General features: G+C 42.3%; 1 protein-coding gene across 5 annotated transcripts; it reads right to left on the bottom strand.

The window, feature by feature from the left end:
* Positions 1–181: 181 nt before the first annotated feature.
* Positions 182–24,098, bottom strand: GLYR1 (glyoxylate reductase 1 homolog; the record flags this gene model as incomplete). Of its 5 annotated transcripts, none has more annotated exons than XM_082006672.1 (16): positions 182–256; positions 614–738; positions 1,238–1,417; positions 1,838–2,000; positions 3,110–3,211; positions 3,516–3,626; positions 4,809–4,908; positions 6,732–6,805; positions 6,934–6,984; positions 8,070–8,126; positions 9,056–9,142; positions 12,136–12,378; positions 12,964–13,102; positions 20,614–20,693; positions 21,874–21,910; positions 24,058–24,098. In XM_082006672.1, the coding sequence occupies 16 exons, from the start codon at positions 24,093–24,095 to the stop codon at positions 182–184; spliced, it is 1,662 nt and encodes a 553-aa protein (XP_081862798.1). The 5 variants fall into 5 exon arrangements, with proteins under 5 accessions (XP_081862798.1, XP_081862794.1, XP_081862795.1 ...); XM_082006668.1 differs by having other exon boundaries at positions 3,516–3,608; positions 24,058–24,095; XM_082006669.1 differs by lacking the exon at positions 6,934–6,984 and having other exon boundaries at positions 24,058–24,095.
* Between the last annotated feature and the right edge of the window lie 1,585 nt (positions 24,099–25,683).

The raw sequence follows: 25,683 nt of genomic DNA, 5'->3' as shown, positions 1-25,683 counted from the left end.
CCTCCTCCCCCCCTTCTGCCACCAGGGGAAGGCTCACCGCAGCAGCTGCCTCCATGGCAGATCTCAAAGTCTGTGTATAAAAGGAAATGGAGAGACAGAGATGGACTGGTCCAGAGTTAAAACCCAGTATCATAATAATATTAATCAATAATCATAGTATTAACAGTAAGAATGGTGCAGCCTAGTGGATGTAGGCCCTGTACACTGCAGACATGTCGTTGTCTGATTGGTCCAATGCTTTTGCTCGTTTATAGACCTAGAGAAGAGAAATTAGAAAAGGATCAGTGTCTGCTCTTGTGTGAAGCCTTTCCCTAGCAGAAAAATTACTTTGCTGACCATTGCAAACCAGAGAACTGCATAGTATGTCAAGTAATTAGAGCAGCACAAATAAGAACACACCAGTCTTGTTGAGGCCATCTGTGCTTACTGGTGTGACATTCTAAGGGCTTCTACAATCAAAACAAATCCAATTCCATCCTAGTCAAAATATCTTTCAGTCACTGTTCCCTTGTCTTAGAGATGATGTAATTCTTAGATTTTTGTCTCTTGTTGATAAATGGCTCTATTGAAGAAATGCCGAGTAATGCATCTCTGAACACTCAATAACTCTTACCTCATTGGCAGCAGCTGCCATGGGAGTTGGGTGGTTGACAGAATCGCCCAGTGCAATAGCTAATCTAAGATCCTTCTGTATGTATTTCAGGTAGAAATCAGGTTTGAAGTTTCCTTGCAAGATATCTGTCAAGAGGAATGCGTGCAAAAATTAAACATGACAAAAGTAAATCAAGCCCACACTCCAAGGGCATGCAATTCAACACTGAACTTCCCTTTCCCATGCTGATCACCAGAAACACTGGTTTTAGTTCTTCTGTTTCTCTGCTCTCTATCTTGATCTGGTCACAGTAGATAATGTCACTATTGCCCACTGACAAAGTGAGCTCAGATTTCTAAGAAGCTTGCCCTCCATTTCAGTTATTACCCTGCCCCAATGAAAACCTCACTGTGAACTCAAGTCCTAAGTAGGCAGTAGACAATACGGAGCTTGGAGTGTATCTCAGAAGCCCTGGCTATGAAGGGGAAGGAGTAGAACTCAGGTCTTCATTTCCAGAATGCTTAAAATACCCAGAATCCCAGGCTGATGAAGACAGGACAGTTATTTTCTCCCTTCTGCCGTTATCTGAAATGCTCCTAGGTTGTGGCAAATGTCCTACAACAAAACAACGTAAGAGAACTTTACTTTGGCACTTCTGGTCCAGGAAGATGCTGGCAAGTTGTCCCTGATTGAGGATATCCAGAAGGGTCTGTTGGGACTGGCCAGTCACTTGAGCCAAAGTCAGTCCTTCTGCTATCGTTGCCATGAAGCTGCCTTGGACCATGTTCACAATCAGCATCATCTTGGCAGCATTGCCTACATCACCTGGGAGCGAGACATACCATTGGGTATTCCTCCAGAAGAGATACAGCAGCCTTGCTCCCCCAACCCACACCGTATTAACACTACTAGACTCTTCATATCAAGCACCTGGCAGCTCTCCGTTCCCCTGAAAGACTTCAGAAAACTTACCCATTTTCCGAGCACTCAGAGGAAGGGAGAAATCATAACAAAGTATGATTCAAAATAAAAAGCATCATGGATCCTCCACAATGAGCCAGCATTCAAAAAAGAAAACTTAGGCTGGAGGGTCTGAAATTGGCCAGGTTTCAAAAGAGCAGGCCATTTTCCCATCCTGCCCAAGGAGACAAGAAACAGATGACACATGTGCCTCTCAGACTCCTTGCTGGAATTCCCAGTCTTTACACTAAGAAACTGCTATCAGGCCCTTCGTGTTTCAATTACCTAGAAAAAAAGAGGTCTTCCCCATCGCTTGGAAACAGCTACTGCAGTCCTCATATAAACCCCTGTCGCCAGCTGCCAGGATCACAAGCATCCCATCATTAGATAGCTGCTGATTTCCTGAGACCGGTGCTTCCAAAAAGCGACCACCCCGGGACACTATCACCTGGAAAAAGAGCATCTCTGGTTAGCTGTGCATGAAACAGCATGTATTGGTGCTGAGTAGGCAGCACAGCAAGAATATTGTTTAGGGCATTCCTGTCCCTGAAGACAGAATTTTTAAGCAGAACAAATACCTCAGACATATAAACAGGAGAGGAAAGCACTAACATGTGATGCACTGCATCCTGCAAAGGGTACTCGAGACCAAAAGTTGCCCTCACACTCCAGCAACACTTTCATGTTGCTCACAAGTTGCTCAACACTCATCACTACTGTTCAGCTGCTTAAAACATGCACTTATGTGCTTTTGCCACAGCACCATGTAATGGCCAAGGAACAAGTGCTGAAGTTGTACATACGGCGTAGTAATCTCAAAAGATTGACTGTTACGATATTTTCCTCCTTTTCCCCAAAGAGGAGAGGTCTTTACCGGGTATCTTTGGCCACAGGTTTACTAATATGTATGACTCTTCATTCTCCAAATTCATGTTACACACTACTGCATCACCAATATATTTGCTTAAAACGTCACCTGAACTAGCTCCCCTTCCTTGTGCAACAACACATGCTGCCTTTAGGGCAGAAGATAACAATCAAGATGCCAAAGAGGAAATCAAAGATACCACATCAGAAATAATCAGAACATTTGTACAGATATCCTCTCTATAATAATATTTCTACAGAATGAAATATGAAGGCATTCTTTTTCCCCAACCAGAACATCTAAAAATAAGCAGACTATGCATTTTATCAATTTAGGGACAGTTATTAATCCAGACAGTGCTTTCTCCTCCAGTTTGCTGGAGAATACCGATCTGGCTAGAAATACTTCTTAAGGGATCAAAATTTGGCTGGCTGTTTGCATTGGTACCAGCTAACAGCCCTGCCAAATCTACAGGCTTTGCTATTAGCACCAGAGAATGTCTCATCCAACTTTGTTTGCTGGTCAAGATTTGACTTATTTTGTCTTATTTGCCTGAGACTTGAAAGCTAAAAGCAGTGCAAAAATCTCCAGAAGCATCTTTATTATCAACATTTTACTGCCTGAAGCAACAAGAACTGCAGTACTGCTGCTGAATCACAGATGTTAGAAGTTCAGTTCAATGTGATTACCTGGGCCAACTCTGTGACTGTATCTGCATCCACAGTGGACATATCCACATAACACTTCCCTGGGCGAATCCCCTGCAACACTCCACTCGGACCAAGTACCAGCTGTGGGGAACAGAAGAGCGGTAAAGCAATAGGGTGTCTGCAAAGAAACTCCAATCCTGCAGGACAGCAGTTCAAGAAAGCCTGGCACTGCAGTGGTAGTCTCCTAAGAGGGATATCAAAACCTACCCCCTGGGAATATTTTTTAAGAAGTATTGTTTTTGTTGGGGCATTTATTTCTACATAGTTGCACTGACCAGCATCTATTATGACCCAGGCTACCATGATAAGCAGGAATCAGAACTGGCATTCAGTGACTGTATCTTGTAGTCTACCTGGTGGAGGAAAAATAAGAGCTAATCCTTACATCCTTTGCTGCTTTTGGATCTGATACACAGGCAAAGGTGATGTCACAGGTGGAGACAACTTCAGCGGGGGTTCTTCCCAGCCGTGCCCCCTCCTGGATGAACAAATCACACTGCAAAAGTCACAAATCCAAACATAAGAAAAATTAAGTACAGAGCAAATGGGTTCTCTAGCATTTTGCTGAAACAAACTCTGCTGCTGGACGCCACTCAAAAGGAGTCAGGCATATTAACTGCATAGCAAGTGGGCTGTCTTCTATTGATTTGTCCACACACACAAGGGGCTCTACTGCAGCTTTTCTGAAACCCCAAGTGAAGAACTTCAAAAGAAGGAGGAACACTTAGGAAAAGAGCAATGCTTAGGTGAAATTTATTATAAAAGATTGAATGTCATGGTTCTTCGAGGACAGATGAGGGGAAAAAAACCTGGTAAACAGGCATAGCAAAAGGTATTACTGGACAGTAAACGGGAATATGCACAGCTGAGACTGACTTGTTTTAACGGGCTGCTGCTTCAAAATCTTAGCTCCTTCTTACCCTATCCCCTCATGCTATCCATGTTTGGCAGTTTTAAGAAAAATTTAATCCCTTTTAATAAAGTAACCACAGTGTCCTTTTTGCCTTTGAAATTCCACGATATCATCTGAGTACCACATCTGCCCCAGTTAGGTACTTTTCCTCACCCACTACAAAGAATAACACTGGCTAGAATACAAGTGTAATATAAGCTCCATTTTCACTTTGAATACCCCTGTAAAACCTTTCTCATCCTGGTCTTATGACACAGCAAGTTTTCAACAGAACCTTTGCTACTGCAACATGAACAGCACAATGGATGTGTAGATGAAGCTGTGGTCAAGCAGTGCACCTTACCACACCACTCCTAGGATCAGCTCCCCAGCACCTGGTCTTTTTGTCCAGCTGCATGACACAATAACTTGGCTATTTACATCAGCAATATTTCCAGAGGCACTTGACATTGCATTCCTCAACACATATACAAGGTTGTGATTTTTCTGACAACTCTCATATCATACGAAATGGCAATGGGGTGGGGACTGTTCACATAAGAGTGACCATGCTAGGACAGACTACAGCTTCACCTAGTCAAAAGTAGCCATCAACAAACACCTAGGAATTAATAATAGAACAAGGTGGCAAGCATAGACTTGTGTCTCTTTGGCATTCTCTCCCCGGTACCACCAATTGGTGACTCCAAGCCTACTTGAGCCAGAGGTAGTAACTACATGTTTAGAAAAGGTTAAGTATCACCTATACCTTAAGCACATGCCTACCTTCTCAGCAGTCCGGTTCCAGACAGTGACAGTGTGACCCATCTTCAGTAAATTGGAAACAATGCCACTTCCCATCAGGCCAAGTCCCAGAAATCCTATCCTGAAGGAGGAGATAAACATTAATGCAACAGAAAGCAATTGGTGTCAGCCTCTCATGGTCTTAGAAACGATGAAGAGCAAACCCTGCAGCATCACCAGCAAAAAAATCCCAAAAACGCAACAAAACCAAACATGTTCCACTGTGGCCATAGCTAGAATGAGCAAATACTGAGCTTTAAAAGCAAGCTGGTATTTATTTTGCTTCCTAAGAATCCCTACCAATTTCCTGAAGAAAGCCTTTAGTCTGCTTCAGAAGACTACCTAAATATTAAACGTTTGTGTGGTCTGGGATTTTTTGTTTGTTTGTTTTGGGTAGTTTGTTTGATTAAAATTGCTGCTCTTGTGCTTTCTGTTGCCAGCCATTGCCCTAACTGAAGATGAAGGGAACATTTAGAGATCTGCAGATGCTTCTCTGATTAATCTTCTGATTTTTAAACTAAGTCACAGGTGCAATGACTTGCTTGTACTATTGAATGATGTTACAATCTTTGTTTTAAGGAAGCCCAGCAAGGACTACTGGGCTAGGCATCATGCACAGACCAAAGACCTGACCCCTGCTCTACAGCTGCAATTTTGGACAGACACAGACAGAAAGGAAATAATAGGTCAGTACAGGTCACGATAAGCAACAATGCAATAGTCCCAGATACCAGCTGCCTTCCGCCGTGCCTTTGCCCCATCCCCCCACCTCAAAGCTGGCAAGAGTTTTGCCTCCCCATTAAGAAAAAGACAACACACTAACAAGTTCCATCCCTACAGTTACGTGCAACAGGAATTCCTTTGCAGTCTCTGCTGCAAGGATCCGTTTATACATCATGCAGCTAGCTTCATACCAAAACCACAATTCTAGTAGGAGATTCTGAAGTGTTCAGTTACACATCCGATGTAACTTCACAACAAAATCTGCCTGGCAATTCCCCAGTTAATTCTTCAGAGTTAGCCACACTATAGATGCACTGTGGCTTTTGCAAGCCACCTGCAGTCTAGCTATGCTGCCTTTTGTTAGAGCAAACTAATTTAGACAGGTCACAGCAAGACACTATAGGCTCCTTAAACAGCCCAAACAAGGTCTACCTATCTTCAAGTCTCTAAAACTGAGGAGTAGTTATTTCTCTCCCAACCCACCCTTTCCTGAGAGACTGTTTTTACCTGAACAGCTTCATTGTTATTTTGATTGCCCTGGAGTACAGCTGAGAACTGACATCCCATGAGAACGACCCCAACGGCAAACAGCAAGCCGTGGCCTGAACTGAATTTGAACAGAGCGGAAGTTAGAGTGAAACAGGAAGCTCAAGTTAAGCTTCTCTCACTCTAGAAATGTCTCTTCTGGACATTAGAAGAAACCAGAAAGCTCACGTGCTACACAACAAAGCTTGTGTGCTGGGAGAACACACCTCCCTCTTCCTCTTGTCTTCTGTATGCTCAGGAAAGCAATTAAACAACCCCACTCAACTGCCAGACACTACTGGAGAAAGATACCCTTTTATCTTTCTGCCTCATACAGCATTCAGAAATACTGCTGTATAATGTTCTGCAGTATGGCCTGCAGGAAACGGGCCACTGCAGAAAAGCCCTGAATTGCCACTCTATCTATGCCAGACCTTATACTGAATTTTCCTACCGTACAGCCCGTTTGTTTTTAGCTGCCTCCCTCCCTCCCTTACCCCCCCAAATCAGAGTTTCACACAAGGACAGAGGAGATCTGTAGTTAGAGGGAAATGTTAGGTTTATTTATTCTCAGTGACAAGCTGAATAACGGCTGCATGTACGAGCTGGGAAGAAGAAAAAGGAAGGGAAATGGCTGAAGTGTGTTGGAGATCTTACTTTTTGTCTGTAGGCGTGATACTGCCATTGACTGCTGTGCTGTCTGCTGCCTGGATGGAGGTGGATCCTGTTTCCTGGATGGTGGGGTGGGGGTGAAGGGGGAGAAGAAGAAAAAAAAAAAAAGGTAGAGTGCACAGCTCTGGAGGAACTGCAAGTCCTCATGACAATAAGGAAAATCCATCAAAACCAAGATTTGCCTTACCTCTTCACAAACTTTCAGCTTCTTTGTGATGGCTTGATAGCAGACAGCTGGCTGTATGGAGAAGACACAGCATTCAGAAGGACAATGGTGATTTGCTCTGCTGAGCAGACAGACCATACCCTTGCTACATAGAAACAGGCAGCTCACCCATCCATCCTCTTCTGCAAAGCAGGAAAACTCTCAGGCTTCCCTCAATAAGGGAAGAATCCTATTGCAACAGACTAAGCTCTTCCTTTCCCACCCTGCTCCAACAATTCAGCCCATCTTCCGATACAGGTACTGCAAACTTCTTTCTGTAGTTCATATGACAGGTTCCTCTAAGAGGCAAGGATCCAGGGTATCCCTACTCTCACATTTGGACCAAAGAAAACAGAGATCTCTCACGCCAGCCATAGAGCACCTTGACTCTTATCTATGCTCAGCATGTCAATGCAGCTGTGGAAGCAAAACCTTCTTGCTAAAGAGAAGGCACGTGGCTTTCAACAAACATTAAGGTGAAGGATGCTTCTTACCATGCTGCTTATGTGAGCTTGTCTAGATTAAAACTGTTAGCTGCTCTTAATCCTTCTGGATCTGCCCAGACCGTCAGCTAGATAAAAATCCTTTTTCATTTAATTTGAACTTTCCTTTTCCTCCTGATGTCGACTGCTGAAGATAAAATCCTATAAGGCTTCTGACTCAGGAGATAGATTGGCTGTATTTTACATGGAGCTTTTCTGGTCCTAGAAATTCTCCTGCCATATTCAGTTAATTGACAAGTTCATCCAGATGAAGGAACTGAGGACAATCAAAGACATTGAAACAGCAGGTGTTTTAAACAGAAAAAACAGCTTCTCCTATCCCTCAATGTTCAAACCACAGAATTTACTCCAACGCATCTGTCAAATCCTAGTGCTAGATAATCTTTAATTACTTGAACTCTTGTTTTACACTGTACTCAATGCTAAATCATTCTAAACCTTAACGTTAGGAAGTAATTGAACTACAAGATTGCATGTGAGAACCTAATTGCTGCTAGCCCCCAAAAAACTGAATTTCAGAGCTCTTCACACATACTCCTTGTACTCAGTCCCAGCAAAGGGCAGGATGCCAAGCTAAACAGACCAGCAGAATTGATCCTTCTGCCAAATCCTCACCTTCTCTGTCTGGCTCAGCAGGAAGTGATGAAAGTGTGGATCACTGTCCTTCACAGGCTACAAAGAGAGAAAGTACAGGCTCAGAAACATTCCCAGAGAGTCACTGAGCAACGACAGCACAATTCCCTTGCCCTCCCAAGTTGCATGAGAACAATAGCTTAAGGTGGAAAATACAAAATGTATCAGCTGTATCAAGCTGCCTCTTTCAATTAAGCTGTTTACATTGTCTTTCATTCTCAAAACCAAAGCCATTCAAGTCAAATTCCTCATTTTTGGGTATCTGTAGGAAAACCAAAGATTATGAGCAACATTAACATCAGAGGAAGAGATCTCATGTCCCATTTCTTGCTCTTCCCAAGGAAATGAAAACACTCATTTTCCAGCTTCCAAGGAACTCCTTAAAACAGCATTCTGGGAATTGGCTGGAGATTACAGCTAGCACTGTAACATGCTAGGCAAACCCATATTAACAGCAGCAAGGACTGTAGGCCCAGGTATCTCACCTCCCCAGTGAGCATCATATGCACTAACCTAGAGTCACACTGCCCTTACTCTGCTTTACTGATCACTTATTTATGCACAAAAATGAAAGCTTTCCAAAAGTTGTTTATGATGGAAAACAAATGAAACCACCCCATACTATAGTCTCTCCCTGTCTGGATACTATCCATATCATCTCCTCCAGTTTTGGGAAGGCAGTCCCAGAAATAATTCTGAAACCAGAAAGTGCAAAAATGAGTGCAGCAAGTTAAGTGTGAATCTGCAAATCGTTCCACAAAGACTGAAATCTCACTTCCCAGCATACTACTTATGTGCCCAGAATATTGTCTAGCTTTGTTACATTACAGAATGACAGAACAAGAGCATCTTATTTTGTTCCTACAGGAGGAAGGTAAGATCTCACTTTTTTACAGCCCAGACAAAAGGTTCTAGATTTGCTTCCACAAACTCAGTTCCTAGACTGCACATATTGTAAAGTTTCTCACCTCACTGACACTTGGCGGCCATTTAAATCCAGCCACAGTTCCAGTCATCACTCTCTTCACTGTGCTTGACTCTGGAATTGTGAGGTCCTGAGGAGACAGAAGGAAGATCAGGAAGAGCTTACAACCTGTCTCAGTGGCTGGCCACAGCACGTTGATCATACGAGCACACATGCAGAGTTTTGAAAAGCACAACGAATGCCTTCAATTCCACATGCTTTTCCATGAAGAGTTCATATTTAAACACACAGTGTACTATCAACACAGATGAGATGAAGAAAACATGAACTGCCAATGAAGGAATTCAACCACAGTCATGGCTTCTGGAGAATCCATTCTTCATATATAAGAGGAATCATTGCACTTGTGTAATCATGCAATGAGCAGAGAAGCAAATACACTTGATCCAGCATTCTTCTCTGGTAGATCCAAAAACTAAACAAATGGGCGAAGAACATCACCACAATCAGAGGTCTGAACTCTTCTAATCCTCCACTGCCATAAAAACGTAGCCTATCTGTTAACAGGAGAACCTTCAAAGCATGAGGCTGGTAGTCACATCTGCTGAAGCTTGCAGAATCCATGAGACAGAAACTGGTATGTGGACTGCCCTATTCACTCAACACGCCCTGATCTGTAATGTCACTTAACGCATCAGGTTTTTTTACTGTTGAGCAGATTGAAATTTACCATTCTTATTTCCCAAAGATAGCTTAAAATAGGTCTTCATGCTATAGGTCATTGACATATAGATCTTTATGCTATATGAAGAGAATGTGCAGGACTTCTGCATACAGAAGCAAATAGTATGTGTTATCTTCCTGAAATGAGGGTTCAGAAATGGAATCACATTATCTCCTCTCCAAAATTACTTCCTGAAGTGTACAATATACCTTAGTGTCACGCAGAACCACAAGCGGAAAGCACTGTAAGAGCAAGACTCCTGGAGGTAACCCAGACTGATGCAACTGTTTCACCTGTTAGCAGGGACAATCTAGACATCAGTCTCCAGCCTTAAAGTGTCATTTCATTGTAGGGAGAGCCTTGTACACTAAAATTCTCTTGTTAGAGACCACACTGCTGTTTCAACTGGTAAGCATGGATGAAACCTGCCTTGATACCAATTAAGTCATGTTGGTCCTTTGAAAATATTCATATAAGCTTAAAAATGAGAGTATTTGAATGATCATGTATGCCTACATAGAGCATTTCTAGATAGAGCACACCTCAGCAACAACCGGATCCTTGAATTTTGTGCATTCTTATTACTTGGAAAGCCAGAATTTGGACTGTGATGGGGCAAAAAAACCCAAATCCCAACACTGCAGTAATTCAGAACAGTGACATAAACGTTTTCTACACTAGGGCTAAGAATTTGGGGAAATTTTGAGAACGAGGCAAGATGATGACAAAATTTTAAAATTATTTCACAGGATGAAAAAGAGCATTAAGGCAGTACTGTTATATTTTCATGGGAATTTCTCTACATTACTTTCCAGAAGCGGTAAGGCTACTTTCCTACATTAGCTTGCTTATTTTCATGGTCTGTGGCCAGACATTTATCACATAGCCAGCCATCTCTTTGTGATAAGCTGTTTAAGACCACTCCACGTGTAATTTGGCAGTAAAATAATACCACAATTAACTCTCTCAAAGCGCTCTGATGCCCTGAGGTAGCTACAACAGTAAAACTTAAGCATGTTAGCATGATCAGAATTCTCCCAGCCATTAGTTTTGATAAATTTTGTAATTAATCTATCTCAAAGACACAAAAGCATTTTAGAAGTGGAAAAAAGGCCCCATGGCTTATTGTAACAGAAATATGTGAAGATACAACCTGGTCATAGCAAGACACTTTGAAAGGTGAAAGTATGTTGCTGGTAAAAGTGTTTTCCTGTACCAGTCAAGTCAAAAATTCTGTAATTATTAGTAAGAATTCAGAAATATGCATCCATTCTTCCTCCCCTCCAACTTCCCCCAAAAGGAGAAACTGATGGGCTCTGTGGTAGAGCCTGATCTAACAGAAGCTGTCTCTAAAAAAAAAAAAAAAAAGCCAGTATTTCCTTCATAGGTAATACCTGAGATGATCAGCTTCATTTTACTACCTCAAGAAAAAGTTTGCTGTTCAACCAATGAAGGCCAATCCATTCACAATTTTGGAGATCAAAGACTACCATCTTGACTTGCATCCTGAAGTGCACTGAAAGCAAAGATTGTGAAGCACAGCATAACATGATCCCTTTGAAGCACAGGTGAGCAAGCAGGCTGCCACATGGTCCATCAGCTGAAATCTCCCAATGGTCTTCAGGCGTAGTCTCCAACGGAGCACATGCATTGTAATAATCCACTGAAATAATTATCCATTTGGAAAAAGGAAGATCTGGACCACAACAATGAGTTCCACAATAAATAAAAACGCTGGAACTCTAGATGAGGGTGGACAAAGCACTGGTGGCTATTGTTGCTGCCACAACATCCAGAAATAACAGAGAATGGGCATAAAGTAATAATAATACTCCAAGGTTGAACCTTTACACTGGAGGATGGAAATATATCCTACAGCACAGAAGCTGAAATGAATGCAATTAATTCTTCTGGTGGATTCCCCAGGCTACAAGAGTTCCTTCCTTAAGCCCTAGCCCTTAAGAATACCCCACCCTCTGTAAGTACTGAGGATGAAGTTGAGTGTCTACTAATCACTTAATCATACAAAGCAGATGAGATGGGAGAAGTCAGGAATCAGATGAAGACCCATATCTCTTCACTAATCCTTCCCACACAAACTGAACTTGAGGGATGGCAAGATGAAAGGTGAAGTCTCATGATACAGCTCTCAAAGCCCTCTCAAAGATATGAATGGAGCCACTCAGAATAACTAACTAGTAAAAATTACAGGAAAAATCAGCAATATGCTTGCCAAAGGTATCAGGCAGCCAAATGGTCTAGAAGTACTAATGGAACAGCTTAAAAAAAAACTGATACTGAACTGACTCTTCTTCCTGGCCTGCTAGTCAAGGCGCCAGTCAACCCTAGAGTCCACCTGCAAAGTCCACAGGGCACTGGTGGATATGCACAACACAAACCTTCTCATCCTTGGGTGGACGCCCCCGCTTTCGGGGGCTCTGATCCTGGGCTCTTTTCAAAGGTGATTTTGATCCTCTCTCTGACGATACAGAAGAGACCCTCTTTTTTCCTTCCCCTGTGCCCTTCTTCAACTTCCCTTCAGACAAACTGGCTTTGCGTTTCTCTTCACCAGCAGATTGCTTGCCTCTTTCTTCACTGGAATTACGTCGATTCTTCTCTTCATTGGAGTTATGGGAAGACGCCTGAGAGATTACAGAATAGAAGATGGTAAGGAACGAAGAGAAGAGCTGGAATGATTTTCATGCAAAACCAAGGATGTGAAGGACCCTGTGCCGATTACTATCAAGCAAAACAACAGTACAGTAAGTTGAAAACTAGGTATTTGTTAGCCCTTTGAAATCGGTGAGTGAAGTTCCTGGTTAGCTCTCCTGCAAAAACTCATCAGTTTAAAGTAAGCAAGTAACAGAACAGGCCACTTGAAGACTTGCTGGGAGTGTGTGCACATACACGCACTTCTGATATACTAAAAACAAGATTAGTAGGTATCAAATTCTAGCCCAAGACTTAAGACTGATTTATTAAATCATCGTAAGTGGATCAATTCGCTTCCTCAGTTTCTCCATCAGTTTAACAACACTTTTTTCCACAACAAACAAGACTGAATGGGGAAGAGAGGATGGAGGTGGGGAGGGTGGGAGGGAAAGGGAATGAAAACAACCCCCTCTCTCCTTTGCCAGAAGCAACAAACACCTTTTACATAAAAATGGATCTGACCGTCATCCATGCAAAGGCTTGTTTTGATGCACAGTAAAAAAGAAACCACTCACCTGGTCCTTGCCTTTGGTTTTTCTAAGAAACTCCTCTACAGCATCCACAGCTTGCTGGAAGCGCTTACCCTTGTTAATCTTTATCATTTCCTCTTTGTGAGGGTGATAAGGCTTCAGCTGCTCCACTTTGATCCAAGCACTAGAAACAAGAACAACAACATGAGTTATATTCTCCGAACAGCAACTTTCTCAACCATTCCACTTTTAGAAACACACAGATAGCCTATTTTTCTCCCCAGAGCAACTGATGATAACAGCCCAAACTCACTTGCTTGCTACAACCTGAAGGGCTGCGATTTCTGCATTCACCAAGGACTTTCTTCTGGCACTTTTACATGGTTCCTCTCCCAAGCTTTATATCCTCTCATGCTATTTGTATTCTCTATCAGCAAGACAGCTTTCGGATGTGATCATAGGTCCTTGTTTAGAACAAAGGCAGTCTAGGGACTGCTCTTGTATCACCAGGAGGAACACCCACAATCACACGCCTCCACATAAGGTAGCCAATAAAATGAGTCTGCTCAAAAGGTTGTTGAAAGCAGAGTTCACGTAACAATTCTAAGCCATCAATCCCTTGTTCAAACATACTGTGCACACAAGTGTCTGTAAAAACTGGAGAAAAAAAAAATTATGTATCTTACAATAGAGCTGACCACAAATAAAGTGAGTGCAAATGCCACAGCTTATTGCTGAAGATTATTTCTGATGTACCTTGATATTCTGCATGAAAACAACTCTTCACTTTTGAGGAAAAAGAACCATTTTCCTCACTCTTGACATTTTAAGATAAACTGGTACAGTACCAGAGTATTAAACTGACTGCAGTCCTAATAAAGAAACTCAAACGATTTCCCTGTTTCCACTGCTGCTAAATAGGACTTCCTGACATTTACCAAATGGTTAAGTGGTCAAGTACAGGGTGACAACTCCACTTTCCTTCAGGCTGACAAGCTCTTCTATCACTCCTTCACTGCAGCTTAGGGGAATGCCTTTGCTTTCAACATCCCTTGGGGCTCTCGCAGAGATTAGACTACCTTCCTCTCTTGCCAAATTCAGGCCCAGGCTTATCACCCACACTGTTACAAAGCTATTTCCATCCTACTGAAAGCAGACCTGCGTAAGTTTTAGAAAAGCTTTTACTGACCTAGGATGGCCAGCAGTGCTTCTTAGCATACAGCAGCCCAGCACACAGTAAAAACCAGTCAAACTGATTTTCTCTGGTCGCAAAACATCTCTACGTTACAAACATTGACTAGCCATGATTATAGGTTTTAAATACTCTCCAGTGCAGTCTAGCTCCTGCAAGCAGGTGAAGTGGTTTAATAGCAGCCTTTTCAGACACTGTACGCATCGTGTCATACAGCTAAACTGAACATAAAGGTGAAAATAATAATAATGCTTTGCTGGATCTTGCTTGTCTTCTCTTCACAAAGTAGTAAAGCCCAGTTTAAAACTTCGTGGAGATCCTTCTCTTCACTAGCATTAGCCATTGTTTGTAGTCAGGAATCAACTCACTTAAGGTAGACACACTTTTTGGGTTGCATTTGGAGAGATGAGGCCTCCTGCTAGAACTGACTGCAAAAAAAGCCAGCATCCTTTCCCCACTGCCAGTATAGCCTACACCATGATTCCACCATAGCCTGGAAGCAGAACCCAGTACTCCTTTGCATGCAAAGTTGAGTCATTTTGCTTAGTTTACATCAACTTCTTAACTGACTTAATGTAACGAGTCAAATCATTACTTTCAGACCAGAGCTTGCCATCCAGTAGCTATTCAGGGAATCCCTCCTAGATGCCCAGACATAGTGAAACATATCTTAAAATTCTCTTATACTGTAAAGCTCTTCTGTGTGGCGCTCAGTGACAAAGCATCCCTACATACTAGATAACATCAGCTCATGAGAAGCTTTTTCCTTTATGTACATAAAGGAAACAAAACTTTGGAGTACATTATAATAAAGCATGTTAAATGTTCTTGCCAGATTTTAATTTCTAAATGAAAATAACTAGTCTTCTATCAAGGCATTCTCTTAAGTTTCTGCACATCGTATCCCTCCTCACTGCACATGTTCATTAGCTTCCTTTCTCATTACTTTTCCTTTGGTATGGAGGTGGTCCGAAGCACAAAGCTTTCTGGCTCCTGACTTTGAAGGTACGTCTTGGCACTTGTGATCCCCTAGGACAAAGAGCCAGAGAACTCAGAAACTAGTAAGTGAAAAACAGTATTACATGCTGCCTCAGGGTTAAAAATAAATAATAAAAATAAAATAAAATATATAATAACATAAAAAATAAAAGGTCTTTTCCTTTCCAGTTTACCCTTTGTGTGTCACCTACCTGGACAACCTTCTGTAAGATATGAACAAGTCTTTTGACACCAGATGTCCATAAAGCATTTTCGTGCAACTTTCCACCAAACAAAATCATTCATGTTTATACACAAGATCTCTCTCTGTTAAGCAATATCCTCAAAGGCAATGAACATCAATATTTAGATGAAGGGTGTCCTAGGATGCAACATATAAAATGAACTACTATTTCTCTCCTGACTCAGCAATGAATTTAATGCCCTAGAAAAGCATTAGTGACATTACATTACTGAAGATGTCATACTTAAGATGAAATTGTATTCATACTACTGCACAGAGTCATCTGGTATCTGTAGAGAATGGGCTAAATGGAAAGTGAAAAGATGTAGAAAAGATACATGTTAGTAATGCATTTCTCTGCTCATTTCTCCATACCCTTCCTTGTCCCCTCCAAAATACCGTTCTTATAAAATCACTACTCATGTAAAATCCATGTTATATTCATGAACAATAATCAAAACTTAAAATGCTTGTAAAGCAGAGGCAAGTACCAATGTGACCTGGAGCTGCATGGAAAACAGTGGCACAGAAGAGATGCAACCAGAGATACCAGATTCAAATCCACCATACAAGCTTAGCACAGGCAAGGAGATCTTAAAACCCCCGACTTTCAAGCCACTCTCTTCCAGTCTAAAGATATAAATTCCTAATGGTAAACTGGAGAAACGAAAGTGGAAAAATATCCACAAATACTCACTTTTTGCGAGCGTTACAGTTAGGGATGGAAAACAGCAGAACTTATTTCCAAATTTCTATTACTTACTACAGTCTGGGAAAAATTCATAAAGTTTTACACTGCAGCACTTTAGATGCCCACACTAAATCCTAACACAACCAATTTTGAAAGTCAAAAGAAAATTGCTTGGTTATTTACAAGTCCAGTGTGTGCAAGCACACAACAGAGAAAATCAAGATGGATTTCCTGCTGTTAAAAGGGAATGCCCCAATTTTCACCAGTAAAACAGCTCAAATGGCTGAACTCTGGAATTTGATATGTAAACTCCTTAATGGAAAAAAAAAAACAAAAATGACCACACTACATTAGAATAAATGCAGCTAAAAGGAGTGGATACTTGGCAAAAGAAAACAAGCAGGAGGGCAATACTGAAAGAAATTCTAAGTATTAGATTTTTCAAATTTGTGCAATAAAAAAATTTGCAGAGTACTTACACATCCAAAGGTATCAGCAAGAGGTGGAAAAGTTTTGACTATAGTAATTTTCAGCTACGGCAACTCCACCTGCGGAGATCTCTAACAACATTTCAGCTGTCTCTACTATACAGCAGCCTGGCTAGAGCAACATAGAGCTCTGCATGGGATAATGTGCCTAACTGAGAAACACCAGCAAGGTAAACTAACCCTCTCTGTTAGATTAGCCTATAGCCTTTGGCTCCTCAGAATGCCAAAGAGTACCATATCCAACATCTGTCAAACTTTAAGCAAGTGTCTTCTGATGTTAGAAAGACCACATCCAAAAATTTCTCCCTCCTTGAAAACGAGGCAGAACACTGGCAGAGAAGAGGGCAGGTGTTTGCATCCCAACAGGATATGGAGGATGGGAAGGCAATGAGTGCTGTGCTAAAATCACTGTGCCTGATGCAAATGGGCTGCAGATTATATATACTTATCTTGGATTGCAAGCTTCCTCCAATTTCTCCTTAATATTTCAAGTCAGGAAGCGCCCCTTGAGCCCACCACATTTAATGAGACTATTCAGTTTTATACTGATGCTTCAAAAAGATGGTATGAGTAAGAATTGACTGCTCCACCTTCCTATTAAGACTTTGATATATATGACTCGCAAGACCATTTGGCTATTACAGAATATCTAAGCGGGGAAAGAAGGTGGGACTGGAGGTGAAATGTGTGTGTTGCACACACGTCTGATGACTGCAGGACTCTCCCTAGTACTTGTATGAAACACAGTAGAATGATACCTTCAAAGCAATGATTAGTTTTAGTTTTGACAATGTCATAATGAATTCCCAAGCAGGCCATGAAATCTAAGAATATTTTGAACTCAATGAGGCACACAAAGACAGACTTGTAAGCTATCAGCCTGCCAGTCTACTAGTTCCAACTACTAAAAGCAATAAATGCACGCATATAGCAATGTATAAGTTCTTACATTGCAGTACTTGACTACTGGAATGACCTGCAAAGATTTCCTATGACAAAACTATAGCTGGGGAAATAAAAGAGGATCTAAAACCTATCTGAAAGGCACAGCTAGAAACACAGGTAAGAGTTCAAAGTTCCACTGCTATTTAGAAAGACTAAATCAAACTTGTTGTTTATAATCCCGTAACTGGATGTCATTACCTGCTTGCCTGGTCTATGGGCAGGAAATATCAACTCTTCTTGATTTTAGATGAAGAATTCTTTTAGTGTGACTTACTCTGAGAAGAGACACTCAGAAAAAGCACTCCTATCGATTTGGAGAACAAGTTAGTAAGAGACATTACATGATTATGTGCCTCAATTAAGGCAATCACGTAGAATAGGACATGGATATTATATTACTACTATGAACATCAAGGTGGATTTCACTGTGGTAAAGCACAGGTGTACTTCACAGTTTAAAACAAATAAGCAAATTCTTCTTCCATGGGTAGAGAATCCTTATCTTCCAGAAAACATATTACTTTGAAAGTGACAGAAGCAACTAACTCCACCAACACAACAAACATAAGGAGCACAGAGCTCAGTAGAAACTTTATCAAAAGCCAGGTCTTACAGCACAGTCTGAATGCACTCATGCTTTCGCTTTTATGTCTTTGGTCAGAACTACTTACAGCTTTCCAGTTAATGTACTTCCTTCGTCACTGCAGCATTGTACTGGGACAGTAAGTATTAGTATTTAATTCACAGGTAAAGAAAAATGCATTGTCTTCTGTGCAGTATCCTAAGCTCTTCAGGACTTCACAATAACCAAAACCTATCTATATACTACCAAAGCCACTTCCAAACTCATCAGTATGTTTTTATTCACCTGTCCACTCTGCTCACATGCATGCACACCAGTTCTTACTTCTAAGCAGTTTTCTCCTTAATCTTCGGTATGGCAAACTTGAGACACGTAAGTCAGGAGGAAGCAATTTTTAACTAGCCTGAAACAGTGGCAGTTCTGGCCACAGCAGTCGCCTGTGAATCCTCAGAAAATAAGACTATGAAGTCTGAGATTGCCCACCCATCACTGTCTGGCAACCACCCTCAGAAGTCTGTGAGAGGGATTCTTACCCAGCAATAAGCACCACCTTCACCTTACACACACCAGACAATAGGCAAATGGCTTATATCCAGATCCTCACCTGTTAAACCTTGACTGAGTAAGGCAATAATAGAAGGGCTGTAAAAATGGATCAGGGGTAATGTCACCTTACAAAATTCAAAGTGGCAGAAAGAGTAAAGTGCTAGAAAACGGAAGCAATGTGCACTAGAATATCAGAAAATAGTATGAGTCACTGTACTCATCACACCACGGACTACAGTCAGTGATGGAGCTTTGAATCCTCCTATTCAGCATGCTGTTCATTATATGGAGCAGTGACATTTTGTCAGTCATGTTATTCCCACTTACTGTTTATACACACCTAGAAAAAAGTATCTGCAAAACCCATTAGTTTACTTGCACAAAATAAATAAAGGTATTTTCACTTAAAATGTGAGCATGAAGATAAGTAATTTAAATTTTTCCTGAATCTGGTTCATCGATTATGCTCAAAGATAACGATTTTCTCAAGCAGCACACTGGTTAGAACAGCACAGTTCTAACCAACACATGCTTTTAAAGTTCCAGGTCAGGACAGAACAAGCACACAAGCTTCTCTCTCTTCTGTCTATCAACATTATTTTAAAAGAAGAACAAAGGGGACAGTATTTATTTCTATTTAATTTTCAGGTAGAGTATGCCAGTCAAAGCAAGTAAATTTCTAAATCATGATTATCTAGCGGGAAATTATTAAATTTCACAAGCTGGAGATGGGGCAGGAGGAAGAGACATGACAATGACCACACTACCTTACCGTGCCAGATGACTGGATTTTCCCTAGCCAGAGCTCTAGAATTGTGTAATAAATCCCAATTATTTTGCAGCTCTGAACTCTTCATTTGCAATTATGCTGCTAATCCCAGCTATAGTACCCCAGACCTATGACCACTTTTTCCAAACTTGTCTTTCCAAACTTGTCTCCAAACAAAAGATCTCTGTATTTGATTCAATAATGTGAAATACAAGAATTGAGAACAAACAATTGGGACAGAAACAGTCAGCCTCTTCAACTTCTAGAACTCGATTAGCTCAAATAACCATGTTTAACAACAATGCCACCAAAAAAACCACTCTCTACCCTCAAATCAACCTTCACCTGCCTTACATTACTAGAGATCCAACAAACGTTCCTATTATATGCAGCATTCACTTCTACTCCACCAAGTTTAGACCTCAGTTCTTAATGGAAAATTTTTTAAATATTGAGCAAAAGTAATTTAGCGGTTGAAAATAACTTTCTTAAGAAACATCCATTAAAAGGTCTCAGTTCTTGTTGCTTTTTTCCAAAAAGTAATGGATTTTCTAGTCTTCTGCAAGTATTTCTAGTTTTCTCCTTTACTGCATGACTCAATGCAAACCAGCAGAAAATAGAGAGGAAAAACTGAAAAATTAGCAAAATAATTGTCTGTTTTATGAAATACCCAAGTTCTCAGGTTTTTGTTTATTTTTCCAGTTTGTAAGTTTCTAAGTCTAAGACAATGATGATTCTGTACATGTGTTCAGAATCAAGAAATTCTGCCTTGCAAGAAGATAGACAACAGTGTTGGCTTGCCTATACCGTAAAGTCTTCCCAAAGCAAAGAAAGAATGTTTTCAGTCACCAGGTATCACAGTATATTCTTTTACAAATGACAAGTATATAGCTGTTTTATTCTTCTGGCAGAAAAAAAAAAAAAGGTAGAGCTAAGAGTATGCATTCTCATACATGCTTACACGCTAAAATCTAATTCTGTCATGTGACACCTTCTCCCCTAAAAATGGAAAGCTATCAAGAACTTTCCTTCACAGCGGCAACTGAAATCCTAACATGATTGAGTACATATGTTTTTACAGTCTCCATACACCCACAAGGGGCTATAGCGTGCAACAATAGTTGATATTTTTTTGCATGTAGATTAAAGACAATCCTTTGCAAAGCTACGCTGCGCTGTGTTAGTAAATATTTCTTCCATGAAAGATCCATATTATGTGGCACAGTATTTTCACCAGATGAAAACAAGCAGGTACATACTGATCTTCTGTTCCAAAAAACTTCACAAAGAAGCACTTTTTTCCACGAGGTTTCTTCAGATCTTTAGGTGGATTAACAATCTGAAGGTGATTAGAAGTGAAAGTTAAAAAGCACATAATGCAAAATTAATACTCTGTGACTTTACTGCAATGTGGTACAGCTATTTTAATTTATTTTTTAAAATCTGACTAGGAAGAGAACTTGAATCTGTTTTAAGTCTTTCAAGTAAATATGTAACCCATGTATTACCTTACATATGGGTATGCCGCAGCAGAGTGAAAAAATACCTAAAGTCCACTGATACATCACTATACTCTTAGTGAGGTTTTCTTCTCCCTAGCCCCAACAGATAAACTAGCAACCTTTTTTAAAATCTAGAAAGCCAAATGGCACTAATAAAAGTTTGTTCCACTTAGGTAACTTAAAATTTACATTTAAAGCTTTGTCTTTACTCCCAGGATAGATTGCTTATAGAGTTTAAAATATTAGTAAAGAGAAGAGCTGTCACTCAGTTACACAGGTGACACCTGAAAGACTGCAGGGGAGCCTGGACTTCACTTGATTCAATAACCAAACGTTTATGGTTGTCAGCCACACTGACAACACTTTTCCCTGCCACATGCTGTTACCTCTGCATGCTTAGTCCTCATACCTACACCAAAAATAAAAACAAAGATCTTTCAGAGAAGTAGAAAGAATAAAAATGGTACATATACTGGTTTTTTTAATGTTTGGCCTTTCATCAGAAAAAAAAACACAACCAAATCAGAAGAGAAAGCTTAACTACTCCCTACCCCCAGAATTATTACTCAAAGAACATAGCTCTAAACCTATCTGGTGAAGTCAGACTCTTTATTTCTATTATTTAACACAGTGCATTTAACCAATTTACTATGGGAGGAAAGAAACCTGTCTTGCAGAAAGTGACAGGGATTAAATAACTAAATCTGGGAAACACAATCGGTTACAGAGCTGGATGAACTGCTCTCTGTTGCTTTTCATTCCACCTAACTAACAGCTGTTAGTCACAGGCTGAACTTCTAGATCAAATAAAGTCCTAATGTGGTTCACAGTTCAGATTTGTGGGATATGTATTTAAAAAAAAAACACACAACAAAACCCAAAACCAAAACAGAAGACCCAATATTAGTCTTTGACTGAAATGCTTTCAGGCAAAGCTTTCTCTGTGCGGAAGGAAAAAGCAAAAACAAACAAAAACCAAGAAAGCAACAATAAAAATAAAAACAAAGCAAACCTCACCTTTCCTGGCCATGGAGGATACCGGCCCAGCTTGCCCCTAAAGAAAAAAGAAAGCATTAAGCACTAGAACCAGAGAAAAAACAACTATCCCCTGTCCACCTTTGTGCATTACATCACATTTTTCATATTAAGAGAGTTACAACTTACAGTCAAAACCTACCGTGAAAGGCAAGACATGCAGCTGACACACAAGCATTACATTGTTAGATACCTGCACCTAAACTAAGCCTCTGAACAGCCTGCATGAACTCACTGGACTATCAGAATTTAAGTGAACACAACAGCAGCAGCACAACTACTGCCTGGAAGATACAGTCCTATAGTGCTTATTACTCTGGTAAGACTGGATATTCCCTCACAAGGAACTGAAAAAAGTATTGATGCAGGCAATCAAACCAAAGTTCAGGTTGGTAACTTATATCCATCTGGATAGAAGAGCAGAGCAGCCACTGATTTACAGCTCAGAGAGCTGAGATTCTTAGAAGTTCTCACAGCAAAGCATTAATGGCAGGATCCCCTGAACAGGTGTTCCATTATCAATTTCTTCAGGTACTCGCCACCACAGTAAGACATGCTAAAGATATAAAAGAGCCATAAGAAAGGCAGAAATGTTTATTTCCTACACTTGCAAATGTTTCTGTTACGAAAACTACACAAAACTATTTATTCACAGAGGAGGAAGAGACATTAGTCTTAGCCCTCAGCATGGTGGCTTTATCATGATCTGACCCTTGGCACTTACTCAGGCTGCAGTACTCTTACAAAACCTTATCAGTCATTGTCCTGCAAGAGACTGGCAAAGAACCCGTGGAGCCCGCCAGCTCCTGAACCAAAAGTTCTCAGCAAGTGGCACTGCAGCCCCTCCTGAGATGGCAATGCTACACAGACACAGCAGCAAGTCAGGCAGGAACACTGCCAAGAGCTGTAACTATGACCATGTCTCATGTTCGATGCTTACATTCTTGTACTGAACAAGACATTAATCAAAGCCTTGCATATGGTTCTGTCTTACTGTTACAGTTCTTTTGTGATGGCTCTACGGATAGTACCTGTCTAGGTTGTCATGTACAAAACTAAAGCAGGATAATCTGCATTCCAAGACTGAGAGCAGTGCACTCCCCAAATCGTTCGAAAAAAAAAATTGCTAAAAGGAACCAATCTTTACTTACTTTGCTATATAAATTAGACAACTTCACAGCACTGTCAATTTTTCGGACGAGAAACTGCGGTTGTCACAGCCCGGAGCACACGCTTCTTTTTATCTGGGATATAAATATAAATGCATGCACTTGCGTGTTGGGGATTAGCTATTTCTTGCAAGCTCTAGGAGGACACACGAGCCTATCAAGTACAGGAGAGCCTATGCACTTAAAAATCAGCGCTTACAGGGCTTGATGGAATTCCCTTAGTTCCCCTGATCAGGAAATACAAATTCACACATGACACTATTCGAGGGTAGAACTGAAGTGACAATAGGAAATGGCTTCTGTGAGCTTCAACAGGGACATCCTACCCTGCAAAAAATTGCTGTTTTCCCGGATTGTTGTGTTGTTTCATTAAAGCACTGCCAAGAAATGGTATCGTTGCTCTCCCTAAACACCTACTAACTTATGTCCCTTCTCACCTCCCTTAGGAGGAGACCGTATTTCCAACCGAACCCCATAACGATCGCCCCTCTGTCCCGCTCCCTTCACCCCCCTCCATTTTACACGGGTTCTTTTATGCGCCGCCTCCCGTTGGCCTCCGGTGCCGGCCCGGCTAAGAGCCGAGCCTGCCTTACTTCGGCCCGCTCCAGTCCAGTCCCGCGGCCCCAGACTGCCTCCCGCCACCGCCTCCCACCCCTCCTCACACCGCCCCCGAGGGATGGCAGCGGCGAGACCCGCGACCCGGGCCGCAGCCCTGCCACCGTCTACCCTGCCAAACCCCTCTCTACCCGCCGCAGACGCAACCTGCAGCCGCCCGCGGCTACGGGTTGACAGCATTTGGCCTGGCCCGTCTCAGCTCCCACCGCGCCGCGCTCCCCCGGGCCGGGCACAGCCCCGCCGCCGCCCCGCCTTGCGCTTCCGCTGCCACAGGCGGAGCCTCAGCCTCGCTCCCCCAAGCGCCGCAATAGGCGTCTTCCCCACCGTCCGCGGCCGCCGTCTTACTATGCCCCGCCACCACCCGGCCTGTACCGCCACTCACCACACCAGGTCTCCAAGCCTCAGACTCACGGCCGCCATCTTACCGACAGAGCCACCAGCCGCACCGCGCAAGGCCTGCCGGGACAGGACGGCACCCGGCGGGGGGGGGGGGGGAGGGCAACGGCAGCGGGGATTGGGCAACCCCCATCACGTGGGCGGACGGGCTGTCACCGGCCTCTCTCCCGAGGCGTGACTGCAGCCGCGGCGCCGATTGGACGCGCGGTATCGTGATGACGTCAGGCTCGCGCGGGGTGGTGGCGGCGCGGGGCCTGCCCTGACCCGACCCCAGCCCCGGGAGGCCTCTCACCGGTTCGCCCTGCCCGCCAGTGGCTCGGGAGGAGCCGTCAAGCAGGAGAACTTTGTGCTGAGCACATCGGGGTAAGTGGCCGTGGCGGTCAGTGGGTCGCTGCTGCTCTGCCAGGCCGCTGCGGTGGGGGCCGCCGCCCCCGCTGCCGGCGGTGCCTGTGTGTGTGCCGGGGGTTTCCCTCTGTAGCAAAGGGCACTGTTCCTTGAGCACCTGCGGCAAAGGACTCTACAGCACCCCCAGAGTAAAGGCGTTGTCTTTAATATGAGATTTAGCCTTAAGGAAAAACGAAGGATCCTGTTGCTACTCAAGACTGCTTGCTGTCCGGATGCCGGCTCTTCAGGGTGTCTGGATACCAGAAGACATTTGTGACCTGTACTTGTATCTCCCAGTGACCCTCGTTAGGCCAAATTAGGATGCGTTAGGTTTTAGACCATGGTTTGCACTTGCTTTCCTGCTGCAGGAGCCAGGAGATGCTGTCTCTAGTCGACTGTTGCAGAGTTCCATCAGTTTTTCCTGCTGTGTTTGGTGTTGCCCTTCCTTTCTGTGCATCTGACTAGACCAATTTCACAGTTTTTTGAGCATTCTTGTGTCCTCTTCTGCTCTGTGCCCCCTCAGAAACCTGAATGTAGGTGCCTTAAAGGGCACAAGCTTGATACCAGTGCTGCATAGCTCTAGGTACGAGCTACCCACTCTGCACCCTCTAATAAGTGGTTTAATTGCTCTACTTTTTCTACCAAATTGGGGTGGATTGAGGTGGAGTATCTTATTCTAAATTGGTGTTTGTCAACTTAATCATGTATGTCCTCCTTGTTACAACTCCCCTGTCCTTTTTCAGAAGAGATGCATCATATTAGGAGAAAATGTCCTATTTTAAGAGCATTAACAGCCTTTAAAAAAGGGTGGTTTACTTGTTTTGTTGCATAGCAAACACCCCCTGCCCCCCACTTTTCCTCCACACATTGATCTTGGCTGCTGACAAAAAACAGTCTCTGTATACCTGAATGCCTTCAGTAAAGGACTCTACAGCAATACTGGAATGGATGCGTTTCCTTCAATGTAAGACATGGGTTTAAAAAGAAAAAAACCTTTATCTTGACAGGTTTAATTTACCAGTCTGTAGCCAAAATCCAGGGGCTAATATAGCCAGACCTACAGAGTTTTCTGGTTCTTGAATCTATGCTGCAGGCAGCGGTTCCTGCCCGCACGGCCGTGTTGCATGGGTAGTCTGGGCCTGGAGCAATTTATGCAAGGAGGAGTTTGTCTTGTCCCGGGGTACAGAGTTAGGAAGCTGGCTTCTGCTCTTGGCTCAGCTTCTGACTC

This window comes from Phaethon aethereus (genome assembly GCF_964289735.1).
Source record: "Phaethon aethereus genome assembly, chromosome: 15".
NCBI classification, from domain to species: Eukaryota; Metazoa; Chordata; class Aves; order Phaethontiformes; family Phaethontidae; genus Phaethon; species Phaethon aethereus.
This window is presented reverse-complemented; position numbering and strand designations above follow the sequence as displayed.